At 41.4% G+C, this 15,055-nt stretch overlaps 1 protein-coding gene across 4 annotated transcripts in view; it reads left to right on the top strand.

The window, feature by feature from the left end:
• Positions 1-14,745, top strand: part of cdh23 (cadherin-related 23) — a 191,406-nt gene extending 176,661 nt beyond the window's left edge. Inside the window, exons 48-69 of one of the 4 annotated variants that reach the window (XM_028005954.1) lie at positions 96-212; positions 1,026-1,250; positions 1,325-1,494; positions 2,852-2,989; positions 3,389-3,508; positions 4,090-4,267; positions 4,451-4,662; positions 5,357-5,551; positions 5,637-5,750; positions 5,824-5,953; positions 6,773-7,036; positions 7,117-7,278; positions 7,756-8,012; positions 8,723-8,820; positions 8,918-9,038; positions 9,120-9,199; positions 9,338-9,378; positions 9,480-9,540; positions 10,069-10,198; positions 10,401-10,520; positions 10,719-10,835; positions 13,156-14,745. In XM_028005954.1, coding sequence (XP_027861755.1) covers positions 96-212; positions 1,026-1,250; positions 1,325-1,494; positions 2,852-2,989; positions 3,389-3,508; positions 4,090-4,267; positions 4,451-4,662; positions 5,357-5,551; positions 5,637-5,750; positions 5,824-5,953; positions 6,773-7,036; positions 7,117-7,278; positions 7,756-8,012; positions 8,723-8,820; positions 8,918-9,038; positions 9,120-9,199; positions 9,338-9,378; positions 9,480-9,540; positions 10,069-10,198; positions 10,401-10,520; positions 10,719-10,835; positions 13,156-13,497 — 3,392 coding nt within the window. In that variant the 3' untranslated portion in view covers positions 13,498-14,745. Of the gene's footprint in view, positions 1-95; positions 213-1,025; positions 1,251-1,324; positions 1,495-2,851; positions 2,990-3,388; positions 3,509-4,089; positions 4,268-4,450; positions 4,663-5,356; positions 5,552-5,636; positions 5,751-5,823; positions 5,954-6,772; positions 7,037-7,116; positions 7,279-7,755; positions 8,013-8,722; positions 8,821-8,895; positions 9,039-9,119; positions 9,200-9,337; positions 9,379-9,479; positions 9,541-10,068; positions 10,199-10,400; positions 10,521-10,718; positions 10,836-13,155 lie in introns of those variants that run through there. The other 3 variants (XM_028005956.1, XM_028005957.1, XM_028005959.1) reach the window with 3 other exon arrangements.
• The last annotated feature ends 310 nt before the right edge of the window (positions 14,746-15,055 follow it).

The following is a 15,055-nucleotide window of genomic DNA, read 5'->3' as shown; positions in this document are numbered from 1 at the left end:
AGGTGACATAGTGGCAAAGGGTCAATATGAGAACGCTGATGTGGTGGGTTAAATTAGACGTTTGAAACTGCTGACATGTTTTTGGGAATTTCTAGGTGCAGTATTTGTTCGTAACCCTCTGAACAGAGAGCTGGTAGCTACGTTTGAGATAATCGTATCTGTCCATGACAACGCCAGTCAGGTTATTGACAAGTCCGGCAGTGTTCCTAACGGTAAGTCCAGGTTGTGCTTACTTTCAGATTCTGATTCTGATTCATCCTCCATATGTACCGTATTTAAGTCTCTCTGGAGGATAGGTCACATCAGTCAAAAGATTTGTCATGAAGAGGAAAAAACTCAATCTTATTGTGATTCAAGTTAAAGTCCACAAAGATTTTTGCACATTTTTTACATTTGTGACGGAAGGACAGAAACGCCTTTTGCATGCTGTGCCTCACACACAACCAGTTGCCATCCAGATTGTCACCAAGTCATGGAGATTTGGTGAACATTACCACACTTTGCTTCACTTGAACTTCGGAGATTTGACGGTGGCCAGCTGGAACTGGGAATTCATCTAGAAGTTTTTGGTGACAGTTGTAGTTGCTTCTTCCTACCACCCTTCCATGACCTTCACTTCCCAATACTACCCTGCTATTGGTCTTATTTGATCACCATAAAATTAAAAGACAAAATGTAAAATTATTAATGTCCGTTATTGCTCTGTTTGCCAGATTTACTTGTCTTTTCCATTTGGAATAGAGAATGGTAAGACATATGGGTCTGTGAGTCATGTCATATTCAAGTTGTGGTGAAATTAAATCATAGATTACAAATTCGAAGTTGTATAAGACTTTGATCAACATTAAAATGGTTTGTTTAAGTTTATTTTGAAGAGTTTTGTCAGAGTGAATCAAGGATTTTTCTAAATATTTCAGTGTGTTTCTCTTGCAGTAAAAGTTATATATTTTTTTTTTTACTCATCTTTACGATGGACGATGTTGCATTCTTATAATATTTTCATTGCTTATTTCTTTTCCTTTCAGCGAGACTAACGATCAACGTACTGGACGTCAACGACAATGCCCCTCGATTCCGGCCCTTCGGAGTCACCAACTTCACAGAGCAGATTTTGGAAGGAGCTCAGCCGGGCACAACGCTGCTGTCGGTGTCCGCTGTAGACCCCGACAAAGGTCCAAACGGCCAGGTCATTTATCAGCTGCTGCACCTGCCAAGAGGAGGCTATGTCAGACTGGAGGACTCTTCCATGGGTAAGATCACCCATAAGTTTTGCAGAACAAATGCAGCATAGATATTTACTGTAGAACTGCTGCTGCTTTTTTAGGGAAGATTGTGGCCAATCAGACGGTGGATTTTGAGCAAGTGCAGTGGCTGAATTTCACAATTCGGGCTCAGGATCACGGGACGCCTCCGAGAAGCGCCGAACTTCCAGTTTATTTACGGATAGTTGACGTCAACGACAACAACCCAGTGTTTCTACAGCCGTCCTATCAGGTACAGGACTGGTCAGATCTGTAGGGCTGCTGGTTTTAAAATGGTTCCCATAAACTGGAGAAATTTTGTGAACAGAAAAACGTAAAATCAAATTTTTCGAGCTTTATATCATGTTATAATGTTATTCCTCGCGACTTTCCCACTCAGCTCCTTCAGACTAGCCAGCAGCAATTGGCAAACACCTGGTGGAACTGTGCATTTCTCAGTGAAACGCTGGTAAAACGTTACTAAAAGGGTTAATGGAGAAGTGATGTTATGATAAATTCCTTAAGGTGAAGTTTCAGAAAGAGCAGGAGTTTTTAAAGAGACAGAGACCCTATTTCAAGGCGTTAAATTACAAAGTCAAATTTAATATTTGACATATATAAGATTTTTATAACAACTGAAGGTGACGTAGTTATTTTACTAATATAAAATGGCACTATATGCCTGGAAAACACCAATACTAATACTGTCCCGTGACTAATCATTACTACTTTTAATAATGAACAAGTTCAGTTCAATGACTTGGAATACCATCAAAAAAGTTCATTTATTTCATCCATCCAAGTCTTTGCTCCAAAAAGTGTTGTGTCCAAGGATCCTAATTGAAAGTTCAGTGGAAGAAAAAAGTGCAGCTGAAAAAGGTTTATTAATAACAGGATAACTGTAGGTTTACACAAAATCCAAGCTGCTAGATGTCCAATTTGAGGCTCAACAGTGGCTGGTGATAAAACCTGGTGGACCAGAACCAGCAGGTGACTTTCAACCCAAATCAAGTCCAAACTGAGCACTTAGAACACGGCAGCATCTTCATTACGCTCATCAGCAGAAGGAAGCAGGACACGCTTCTGTCAACAGGAAGATGAGAGACCACTGTGGAATCAGATACCCAGAAATCTGTAGGTTGACCTGCACAAGAGAAGAACTTCAAATCCATCATGGTGATCAAAGAATGAGCGGTGGAATACTGTAAAATCAAATAGTCTGAATACATGAGCATAATAAAGGGAAGTTTGGTGGCAGGAAAAGAGGAGTAGAAAAAAGGAATTGCTGCTAAATGAGGTTAGACAGCTTCATGAGTTCATATATATGCTCATACATTTCATTAAGCCTCCTACATTTCTGTATAAAAATGCTTTTTTAGTTGTCTGATATGATATTGTAATATTCTAATCTAGCTGAATGATTGGTTTTCATTGGTTTAAACCACAATCATCCAGATGATCAGAGATATGCTTGGTATATCATCGTTTGTAATGAATCTGTACAGAATGAGGTTCACATTTAGAACTGAACTGAATAAAGGAAGTGTTTGTTGTTGTTCTGATTGGCTGACATGCAGCTGATTCTCACACGATGTTTGTCTTGTTTTAAGGAACCCGTCTTTGAGAACGTGGACTTGGGCACCACCATAGCTCGTGTCAGAGCCACAGACGCTGATTCTGGACTTTTCGCTGTCATCGAGTACAGCCTTGTGGACGGAGAGGGCAAGTTTGGCATCAAACCTTCCACTGTAAGGTCATTCACAAGCTGCAATTCAGCCTTTTCCTTACTGTTCAGTAAATTACAGAGCAACTTCTTCAAGCTGGAGTCCTGTTATTTACTTTTGTTGGTTTTGGTTATGTATACTTTGTGTTGCAAGAGTTGTTATTTAAATAACCTTTTGACCACGTACAGAAAAGCCAGACAGTTCCTCTTTTACAACCTTACACAAAAGATAAGCATGCATTGACGGTTAAGAGGCGGCCTGCTGTGTTTGCTCTTCTCGGGTTGCTGAAAGTGATCCGGTCTGGAAATGCAAGCTCACACTGTCCCAATGCACAGTTTACATTTTCAGCTCTTCGCTCTGATAACGCCACCACTCCCACTAAGTACTTCCTTCCTAATCATTCTTTTCCTCTTTCTTTGTAAGGGAGAAATCTACATTCTGTCCCCTCTGGACAGGGAGACCAAGGACCACTACACTCTGACTGCTGTTGCACGAGACAACCCAGGAGGGAGCCCTAACAACCGAAGAGAGAACTCTGTTCAGGTAGAAACAACTATCACATCAAACCAACTGAAACATTGTCAGAGTTTTTCAAAACTGCAATATGTCTAAAAAACATGTTTCATTATTTTCAGATGTTAAATTAGACTAAACTTTACTGGTTTTAGTATTTCAATATTCATATTTTTATATTTTCATATTCTAAATGTCAGAATAAGGAGAATATTTTGAAGACTTTGGTACTTTAAAGGGGCAGTATTATGTAAAACTGACGTTTTTGAGCTTCACATCATGTTATAATGTTATTCCTTCATCCAGATCATACCTGGAGTTTTACTTTTATTCTTTCATGCATGTTTGACGATTCTTTGACTCTCCCGTGGCAACCATTCAGCTGTGCTAAACATTTGGATGAACCTAGCGCCACCTTTTAGATGCAGCTCCTTCTTGGAGCTTTCACATCACAGAACAGCCCAACTCAGCTCCTTCAGACTAGCCAGCAGCAATTGGCAAACTCTTGGTGGAAACGCGCTTCTGCTGAGCTCATTACAACTACATATTGGCAGATGTTTACCATGATTGTGTGAAAACTGATCAAATCATCTTTATCTGTGAATCATCAGGTTCTGGTGACGGTGCTGGATGTAAACGACTACCGACCGCGCTTCACAAAGCGAGTGTATAACACCAGTGTGTTTGAGAACGAGCCCAGCGGTACGTCTGTGATAACCATCTCTGCCATTGACCTGGACGAAGGAGAGAATGCTGCCTTAATCTACAGCATACTTGGGCCAAATTTAGGTAAGAATTGACCAAAACAACATTTTCTTTGCCAGAATATTCATGCCACTTCAACTTTTCACATTTTGCCAAATTAGAACTACAAATGTTCGAGTAGTTTGTGAGCTATTTTATTGATTGTTTTTGTGGAATCATTTTTGGTGCAGTGTGTTCATCAGTCATGGTGTCTTTTTGGGTTTTCAGATGCCTTCTCCCTGGATCCAATCACCGGACTGGTGCGATCACGCCGCCTGCTCCAGTCTTCTGAGCGTTTCAACTTCACCGTTGTAGCTACGGACCAGGGGCGTCCTCCCCTATGGGGCACTGCAGACCTGATCATCACAGTCATAGACGTCAACGACAACAGACCTGTGTTTGTCAGGCCAGCTAATGGAACCATTATTCATATCTCTGAGGTATCGGCTCCCCTAATGCTAAGCTAATGTTAGCATGTTTATTCTGTTTTCATGTGACTCATTGATAATTCAGGTGGGAAAGTTTTTTATTTTCGGTTTTGAGGTGAATTGTGTGAAGACGTTGTTTTCCCATTTGATCCATTTTGTTATAAAACTTATTCATCAGAGTTTCAGCTGCTCTCTGCACAACTCTACCCGACTCAAACAGGATCAGGAGCTAAAGCAGTGAATGACACAGATGATTTAAAATGCAATGTGATGTTATTTTAGATCAGATTGGATCAATATATAAATGGCATCCGAGAAAACAGCAGAAATCACAACATAATACATAAAAAATAAAATCCTTAAACCAACAGAACTTTTATTCTTTTGTTTCACAAAGCAGATTTTTGTCTCATTTGATGAACTTCCAGCTAATAGTGGGAAAATCAAGCCTGGAGACTTTTATGTAATGCAATACTTGAGTATAGCAGGTGACGTGATTTTTTAAAAGGTGAAGATCTACTCCTCTTAGCAAAAGATGCTATAGCAGTTTTTTATTTTCTTTCTTATTTTTGCAAAAAATGGTAACAAATTAAAGACCAAGGCTAAAATTTGCAAGTCCTGGGAGAAAGAGTAGGTCTACAAAACTATCTCAAACTGTATTGAATCTGAGTTTTGATTGCTTTTTTGCAACTCTTCCTTTGTGCAGGAGCAGCCTCCAGGCCTGCCTGTGTATGAGGTCCATGCCACCGACTCAGACGAGGGCGTGAACGGAGAGGTCCGCTACGCCTTCCTGCAGACTGGCGCTGGGAACAGAGACTGGGAAAACTTCCACATCGACACCATGTCTGGGGTCATCACCACTACGGTGAAACTGGACCGGGAGAAACAAGCGCTGCTCAGCGTGAGTCCGCCTTCTCCTGCAGCTCCTGCATCCAACACAGGGCCATTGCGCCGCCCTCAGTAACTGTGTGCAAATCACTCCTCAGCTTATCATCGTGGCCCGTGACATGGGCCAACCAGTGCCTTATGAGACCACCCAGCCTCTGCAGGTGGCGCTGTTGGATATTGACGATAATGAACCGGTCTTCCTCAAGCCACCAGTAATGTTGAGCTGTAATTTATGTGTGCAGTTTATGGATGTTTGCATGTTGTGATGGTTCGTTTTCTCCGCAGCGTGGCAGCTTACCCTACCAGAAGCTGACAGTACCAGAACACTCTCCCTCTGGTACCGTGGTGGGAAACGTAACCAGAGCTGTGGACGCCGATGAGGGCTCCAACGCCATCGTCTACTATTTCATTACAGGTATGAAACATTCAATGGTGGAGGAAATATTCAAACTCTGTACTTAAATAAAACTACAAATTAACAAACAAAACTGTATTCTAGTAAAAGTACTTGCTTTTAAAAAGTATTCAATAAGTATTGAAAGTAGAAATACTTCTCGAAATTATTACCTAATCCAATGATATAGAATATTATTAACTGTATGCATATTTTCTTTAATATATCAATAGTATTGTACCGTTTTAAAGAGTAATGCTGCAGATAAATGCATGTTTTTATTGGGTTTATGATTTGTGACACAGTTTACACTTTATGATTTGGTGCATCAAAAATTCTGGGAAGACCTGCAGACTTAAATGTCATTTAGCCTAATAAGTAAGAGGAATAATTATACATTTTAAAGTTTTCATTTAACTCAAAGCAAAAAAGCAATTTGTTATTTTAACTGCAGTAAACACGTTCAAGTAAAAGTTTTAATAAACAAAAAGAAAAACGCAACGTGACTAGTGATATGAATGTAACGTGTAATTCAACATTACAGAAATACAGTGGAGTAAAAGTCCAAAGTACCCTCAATTAAATCTAGTTAAGTAAAGTACAGATATATAGAAAATGTATTTAAGTACAATAAGTACATCCCACCACTGAATGTTAGTGTTTTGTGTTTTATGATGTAAAATATGAATTTATCTATGGTGATTTCATCCTGGTTTCAAGGGGTTTTCCTGAACGTATTGTCTGAGCACATGAAAGCATTCGCACTTCAAAAGCAAAAGAATAATGCAGACATTTCCAAAGATTCATCTTCACAGAAATCTGTTTCATGTCCTGCTGAAGGAGGAAACAGTGATGCAAACTTTGGCCTGAGTCTTGATGGAGAGCTGAAGGTTCTGAGGGATCTGGACCGGGAGGAGATCCCGGCCTACTCCATCATCATCAAGGCTTCCAGCAACAGGAGCTGGACCCCTCCCAAAGGTCAGAGGTCACTAAGGGCCAAAGCGCTGAACCCTGCTCTAGACCCGAGCCTTCTGGAAGTCCGGATCGAACTCGAGGACATAAATGACCAGACGCCACGGTTTGCTAAGGCAGAATACACAGCAGGTAACAGATGCTGCTGCTGGCTGGTGAATCATCGTCTGGTATAAAACCAGACTAACCTTTGGTTTGTGTTTTTGTTTCAGGCGTTGCAGCAAATGCTAAAGTTGGCTCAGATCTCATCAGGTTGGTGGCTACAGATAACGACATCGGGAACAACAGCGTGGTCCAGTACCATATCGTTACGATCCGCTACTTCCAGACCCAGAGCAACGGCAGCGAGGATGTGGGCAACATCTTCACCATTGGTGAGAAATCACAGTTTAGTCAGTAGACATTAGATCTAGTTTCTGACAGACTCTTTAAAACGAAAAACTTTGGAGTTACATTAAAATCTACTCCTGGTGTTCTTGACTGTCCTGGATTAGCAGGAGAGCTCTGCTGTTCCTGCTCCCACTTTAATTCAATGCTCTAGAGAAAGATTAACTGATGTGGGTCTGATTGATTTCAGACAGAAGTAAAACCTCTTATTGCACTTATATCTGTCCGCTTGTCAAAAACACACGTATTTTTGGCAATTATGTGTTTGTAGAATAGAAAAATGTTACAAAAACAAGCAATGTTTCAGGATGTTAGTGTTTTTGTTTGACGAATCTGTTCAGCTCCTCCAGCATGTGCAGTGTGTGATTCCTCACACCTTGGAACACATAATGAGAATAATTGGATCTTTGTGTGAGATTTTGGCTCCCACAGAATGACTCGCTTCCTTTTCCATGTCGTCGCAGGTTTGACGGACGGAATGATCCGAACTTACGACCTCTTCACAGCTTACAATCCAGGCTACTTCCAGCTTGAGATCTTAGCTTGTGACCTCGCCGGCCACAGTTCAACCACCAATGTGAACATCTATATCCTCCGAGACGACCAGCGGGTCAAGATCGTCTTTAACGAGATACCAGACTGGGTCCGCGAGAACCAGGACAATTTCATCAGCCTGCTGTCCAACATCACAGGAGCTATTGTCAACCTGGACGACATTCAGGTGAGACTTCCTCATCTTCACCCTGTTTTTAATAAACAGTCTTAAAAAGTACAGATCTGTATTTTGTTGGGATTTTGTGTCAGACAAAAAGAAAGCAGCAAATCTCTGCTTATCTGCTACAGAAGAAAGGCTTAAAAAATAAAATTGTGGCATGTATTTACATTTATTTTACATAATGTTGGAACATTTGAGATAATTTATTTTTCTAAATAGGCTGAACCTTTATAAAGTAAAAGGGTAAAATAAAATTTAATAAAAGCAAAGCTGAAAAACAGGCTTCATGGATGCAGAGCAGAGAGAACAAGGAAGGATCATAAATCCCCTACTTCAACGTCTCTCTGTCCAGGCAGAGATTTAAAGAGGAGTAGCAATAGCAAATGAGGTGGAGTAGCAGAGCTGCTAACAGCTGATGTTGTCATCCGTATTATGTTATGCTTTTAGCAAGTTATGAGAGTCATGATTCTGTTACACAGCAGCAGTCTTCAGTTAGAGGCCTCTTCAGATTTGTAGTGAGACTGACTGTTACTGGTTTTCCTTCTTGTCCACAGCATCAGCATCCAGGTTCACTCTGAACACAAATACGGGGGGGAGAATGTATGCTGGTTAATCAGATAAAATTCCAATAAAAATACAATGAAGTTTTTATTATAAAGCAAATTGTGGGATAAAAGGCCACTGTGTATGATATTTTAATATGTCATAATATATAGTTCCATGTGGACAAGAAGGGCAGAGTGAGCTACTCTCAGACCGACATGCTGATCCACGTCGTCAACAATCAGACCAACACCATCCTGGATGTGGAAAGGTTGTTTTTTTATTCGCCTTTAAGTTCTGTGATCATTCAGGTTCTGATCATTCAGGTTCTGATCATAATGACTAGGAACTGTGCTGTGTGATCCTAGAGTCATCCAGATGATCGATGAGAACAAGGAGCAGCTGAGGAGTTTGTTCCGGACGTACAACGTGGTGGACGTTCAGCCTGCCATCGGTGACAAACTGCCTGATGACATCTCCACCCTGCAGGTCTGCACAGCCGCCATCCATGAGCTCATACACTGTGGAAGTTTTTCACTGCTGGTTTTCTGTTTTCTTTCACGTTCCCAGCTGGTGATCATTATCCTGGCCGTGCTGCTGTGCTTGGCGGGGATTTTGTTTGTAACAATGAACTGGCATTATCGCAGAGTGTAAGAATCCTGTAGATATTTCCACTGTAGCAGATTTCTTTTCAATGCGGATTGCGGAGTGATTTAAAAGCAGCCAAGGCGCAAATGTTTTAATCTGCAAACTAACGTCTTTATCTTCTCCTGATGTTTTTCCTGCAGACACCAGAGGAAGCTTAAAGCTATTGTTGCAGGATCAACAGGTAAGGGGGCAGCTTTACACACAGCCTTGTTAGCTGTTGGCAAACGTTACTTTGGAACTAATGCATAACAGCTTTTCCTATTATTTCGTTTACCTATGCAGGAAACCAAGGTCTAATGGATATTCTGGATATGCCAAACACTAACAAGTACTCGTTTGAGGGGTGAGATCTATGTCCTGAGTGGCATACTTTCTTTATTAAAAGAGTTTGGCGATTTTTATATTATTTTACCAATTTATCTACTTTGTCACTACATTTATTGACGTTTCAGACCCTCTCGCGATTTTCTCGTTGAAAAAACCCCCGACTAGCAACAAATCTAGCAACTTTTTCTTCATGTTGTTGGAGACTTTTATGGCGTTTTCAACTTTTGACTCACCACCAGGGGGGGCTGTGGCAGACCGAAACTGTTTTATACCCGAACCGGGCTGAGTGGCAAAGGTACCAAACTGTACCACTGTAACAAATAGAAAAATGTAACTGCAGTAGCCACCCTTCAACCCAAAGAGGCCAGGACTAAGTCAGTTTTAGGCACAATATTGCAAGATTAATGAAATTTACACAAAGATGTAAAAACTCGCACTGAAACATAAGTATAGCATAAATATAGAACCCTAAGTAACCTATTTAGACAGTTTATTTGCAAACAAAAAGTTGACTTGGGGGTTAGTTGCACGTTTCTTCCTGCAGAGCGAATCCCGTGTGGATGGACCCATTCTGTCGTAACTTGGAGCTTGCTGCTCAGGCTGATCATGAAGACGACCTGCCAGAGAACCTGAGTGAGATCACCGACCTGTGGAACAGCCCGGCGCGCACACACGTCAGTATCAACATTCATCTGGCTTCACTGCTCAGCTTATTCCTACAGTCTGGGATTTATGGATTACTTTGAGTTGTTCTTTTTCCAGGATGGACTGAATCTCCAACCTATAACTTCAGTGTTTCCTAGAACAATAATTGGTACAATAATAGTTGGTAATTCAGAATTGATTACTATGATGACTGTGTGGTTTTCCTTTCAGGGGACCTTTGGTCGCGAGCCTCAAGCGAGGCCAGAGGACGATCGCTACCTGAGAGCCGCCATTCAGGAGTACGACAACATCGCTAAGCTGGGTCAGATTATGAGGGAAGGGCCCATCAAGGTAAGACGCATCAAAGGAAGCAAACATGCAGAAACATTGATGTATGTACTCATCCTAACTCCAATCAAGAAGCACTGAGCGGTGGAGTCAAAGACAGTTACTCATGTCCTGATTGCAGGCTGTAGGTTCAGGGGTTGAAGTTCGGGCTTATGGGGCGGATTGTGTCAGTTTGTCTGATCCTAACTGCCGTCCTGTCAGGGTTCTCTACTGAAGGTGGTTCTGGATGACTATCTGAGGCTGAAAAAGCTCTTTGCAGCGCGGCTCGCCACTGTTTCCACCGGCCAAGGAGAAGGAGATAAGTCATCAGTTACTGAGGTGGGCCTGGAAGAAAAACCGCTGAGCTCTCTGCATCTGGTCTTCTTCACTGCCACTCAGAGTGATCGAACTGTTCTTCTGATTCCCTCTCTCGTGTTCTGATGGTGCACATTTTCACTACTTCTGCTTCATGTCTGGAATCATGAAGCAGAAGTTCATGATTCTGAACTTCTGCTCTTTTTAAATCATTGCAAGACTTTTAACACAAGATTTGTCAAAATACTGACATTTCTACTCTTCTACTCGATACTTGGTGCATTTACTCTCTTCGATGTGCACCAGATCTGTTGGAACTCTGCTTATCCTTTGATCCATCTCTTAATCTGTTTCACACTTGTCTATTTTTACTTTTTACATTTATTCAGATGAAATGATCCCTTCTTTTGCATTTTCAAACATATCTATGTACACAACTTGTGAAAAAAAGAAAGTACATGCTCTTTATCTGTTATAAATGAGAGTACAAAAAGAAGCTGATTCTACAGTGTCATTGTAAATTATACAGAGATGAAGACAAAATGAAAAGTACACCCTTGCTTTTTCTGAAGGATATAAGAATTGATCATCAGCAAGTCTGAGCAACTCAGAAAGATTTGGTTTTGGCATTTTGCGTCTTTAAAGCATAATGAACTCAACCCCAAGATGGAAAGGCATCAACAAAGCATCAATTTTCAAACAATCTAATGTGGAGAACATTTAGGACAGCTGATGATTTTCCCAGGAGTTGATGACTCAGCAGACAGTGCAATGCTCAAAGAAATTGCAAAACACCAACTGAGTGATCTAGCACAGTTAGAAAAAGAATCAACGGGTATGATTTCTTTGAGAAGGCTGTCGGGAAAAACCCTGTCCTCTCTTGCAGCATGATTTAGGTCTGCAAAGTTGCATCTGAATGAACCACAAGACTTGTGTAACGGTGTTCTTTAGGAAGACGAGAACAAAGAGCTGTACATATTTCATGCTTCAATGCTCAGCACCATTTTTGGACAAACTCGAACAGACCACATCAGCACAAACGACTCATACCAACTATCAAACACGGTGGTAGAGGAGTGGCGATTTGGCCTTGCAACCAGAGCAGGGTAGCCATTGAGACGATCACATTTGCATTTTATTGTATAGCAGATGAAGCCGTCTTATCTTCTCAGGGTTCAAGCTAGACGCAAACTGGGTCAACAACCGCCTGACGGAAATGTCTGCAAACCTCTGAACTGAAGCAACGGGTTTAAGATGATTAGTCTAAAATTAATTTCTAATAATATGAGGAAGGAAAAAGTTATATTGTTGAGTTATTGTTGCTGAAAGTGATTCTCTGAAGATTTATGTTCTTTGTCAAATAAAGAATGTCAGTGTGGGATCTGTTGTGTGGTTTTGTACATTTATGGCGCATTCAGACCAGCCCGTTCAGTCCACTTTCATCCAACTCCAGTTCGTTTGCCTGGGAAGTCCAGTCCATTTGGGGAGTTGTGAATGCATAACTGAACCCAGAGCTACATACATAGCTCTGGGTTTGGTTGAAGTGAACTCTGGGGTGGTTTGAATGCATATGTGAACACTGGGCAGACTGGAGATTGTTCAAAAAGCAGGAAGTGGACTACCGCGCAGGGCATTCTGGGTAAATACAACCAAAACAAACATGCAAGTCCAGTGTTAACAGGAGAAATACCTCAAGATTTTTTACAGTACAAAAAAGAAATCTTACAAACGCTAAAATCTGATGCTGCCACTTATGTTTTCATTTTGTGAAGAAGAAAGTTGTACAGTGTTTTCTTCACCAAGTCTTGGTGCAGTGCACCCACAGGTGAGGGGTGGAACAGGCTGCTCAGAGTTTCGTTTGTTTGACACACAGCAAACCTCACCAGCTGAAAGTGTAACAAATGTTACCTATAGCAAGGTGGCTAGACCTGGCTCTATTGGTCCATTCAGTTCGGGGGGGGGGGGTTCCATCACAATTGAGTTCTACTGTAGTTGGTGGGTATAGTCAGCTGGTCCAAGAGCCCAAAAAGTTGCACAAGCTCACAAGATTTTATAAATGGTGGATCAGATTATAACAAGTGAGTTGCTTTTGTGACACAACCAGACAGTCTTGTGACATCAACCCAACTCTGGACACTCCAGAGAAATAGGTACTAAAAACAGCCTGAACCACGTAGCTGGTATTAGTGAAAACCCCTTGTGGAGTCGAGTTGTGCTGAGCTGGCACTAGTGGAAAAGGGCAATCAGAGGAGAGTACTTTCTTTATCTTACAAATGTATTCCTGGCAACCTTCTGTGCTTAGCCTCACGCTATCTTACTGACTCTCTTTCTCTGTCTCTAAAAGCTAATCCAGAGTGATCTGGACGACGATGAAGATGAGAATTTGGACTTGGCTGGTGGACGCGGCACTCTGCGGTTCAAGCACAAACTTCCCGTGGAGCTAAAGGGGCCTGAAGGCGTCCATGTGGTCCATGGCAGCACAGGCACCCTCCTGACCTCAGATATCAACAGCCTGCCGGAGGACGACCAGCGGGCTCTGGCACGTTCTCTAGAGGCGCTGAACGCAGATGGCGGCTTGTACTCAGAGAGAAACGCTCGCACGGAGTCGGCTAAATCCACCCCCATGCACCGCCACAAGGACGGGGACACCCTGTCAGAGAGTCCCCTGGAGATCACAGAGTTATGACTAGCCGAGGCCTCGCTGGTCTGAGGGCAACCGGGCTTGTGTGTGTCCTTGTGCCTCCATCCTCCTGAAAAGGACTGGAGGGGAAGTGTTTGTAGTCTAGGGAAGCTCTTCAGCCAGTGCTTCAGTGAAACATCCTGCAAGAGGACACTCACACTGAGTGTGAGCTGGTTTGACTGGCTCTTTCATTGATGAAAATGGTCACAGTACCAGTTTGTAAAGTTTTAATCCACCTGCAGGATCCCCGTCTTCAGCAAGACAAAAGGTTTCCCTCGCAGTCATTAAAATGCTGAGTGAACGAGATGGAGCGGGCAACATTTGCTCCAACCATGACCTTAAACTCATCTAAAAGGTGCCTCATTCTCATGAATCCTTTTGAAACTTATGCCTGGACTGCAGACACTCACACAAAAACACACACATACATCAATCTACACACACTCAGACCAGCAGATGGCCTCTAAAGGGAAACCGAGAACATAAAATAATCAGGCAGATTTTTAGAGAATTGCTTTGGCAACATGATTACAGTCAGTGTACCATAGTGTGGACGGGAATAGCAATGGATGTTTCAATAGTTTGGAAATAACTGAGGAATTTTTCATTGTTTTCTCAGTGATTTTACACAAATCACAGAAGAATGAGGGTGAAGAAGCTCCTGATGGAAGCAAAAAACTTGGAAACGCTCTTGGGCAGGTGATTATGGTCAGCACAGAAACAAGAAGTTCCAAATACATGGTGGACAGTTCCTTAGAAATGATGAGGAAGATAAAAAAAAAGGTTTTATCAAAAAGGAAATAAAATATTTCTAAAAGCAAATAAAATTTTTATAGACGTTAAGATGGCAATGTGCCCAGTGATTTTACACTGCCACGTGGGATCAGGGGGGGGGACTCACTGTCAAGCTCAAAGTGAGAAATTTTGCTTTATTTTTATTTTTGTATTTAAAAAAAAAACATTGAATCAAAAGATATTTTTGAAGAAAAATGTTGTCTTACCAAAACCGTTAAGGAAGTCATGTTGGATGTTTGGCGTATGAGTATATAGTGTTATGGTGACATGTCCATTTGTTTCCCTTGTATAACAGATGTTTCTGTTGAGTGGTGTGTAATGGAAAAAAAAATATGTTTTATATTCCTGTTTTGTAAGTTTGTTTCTTTTTTTTATTATTGTTGTCACCAGCCATGAGATCTGTGTTGGGAAATGTTGTGGGATGATCTGTGCTAATTAAAATATGCAAATGGTCTCTGATTCGAGTGTCTGCAATAATGTGATGCCTGACGCACCACAAGGACGAAACCTGAGCTTAATATCTGGAGTCATAATGGTTGATAAAGCAACGTTTGATACACACAATATTATATTTGCCTTTTTGTTCATTTGGATAAGTTTTAGCTAGTTGATTTTTTTAAAGATTTGTATAAAACATTAAACCTCTAAATAATTTGAGCTGGACCTGTTGATAGAATCCTCTAAAGCAAAATTTGTCCAGAGGAAAATACTTTTTTTAACAAACACAAGTAGGTGCAACAGTTTGGAAATACTGCCACCCGGTGGTCCA

The sequence above is a fragment of the Xiphophorus couchianus genome, chromosome 22, assembly GCF_001444195.1.
Source record: "Xiphophorus couchianus chromosome 22, X_couchianus-1.0, whole genome shotgun sequence".
NCBI lineage: Eukaryota > Metazoa > Chordata > Actinopteri > Cyprinodontiformes > Poeciliidae > Xiphophorus > Xiphophorus couchianus.
The sequence above is the reverse complement of the archived record's forward strand: the minus strand, read 5'-3'. Positions and strand labels throughout refer to the sequence as shown.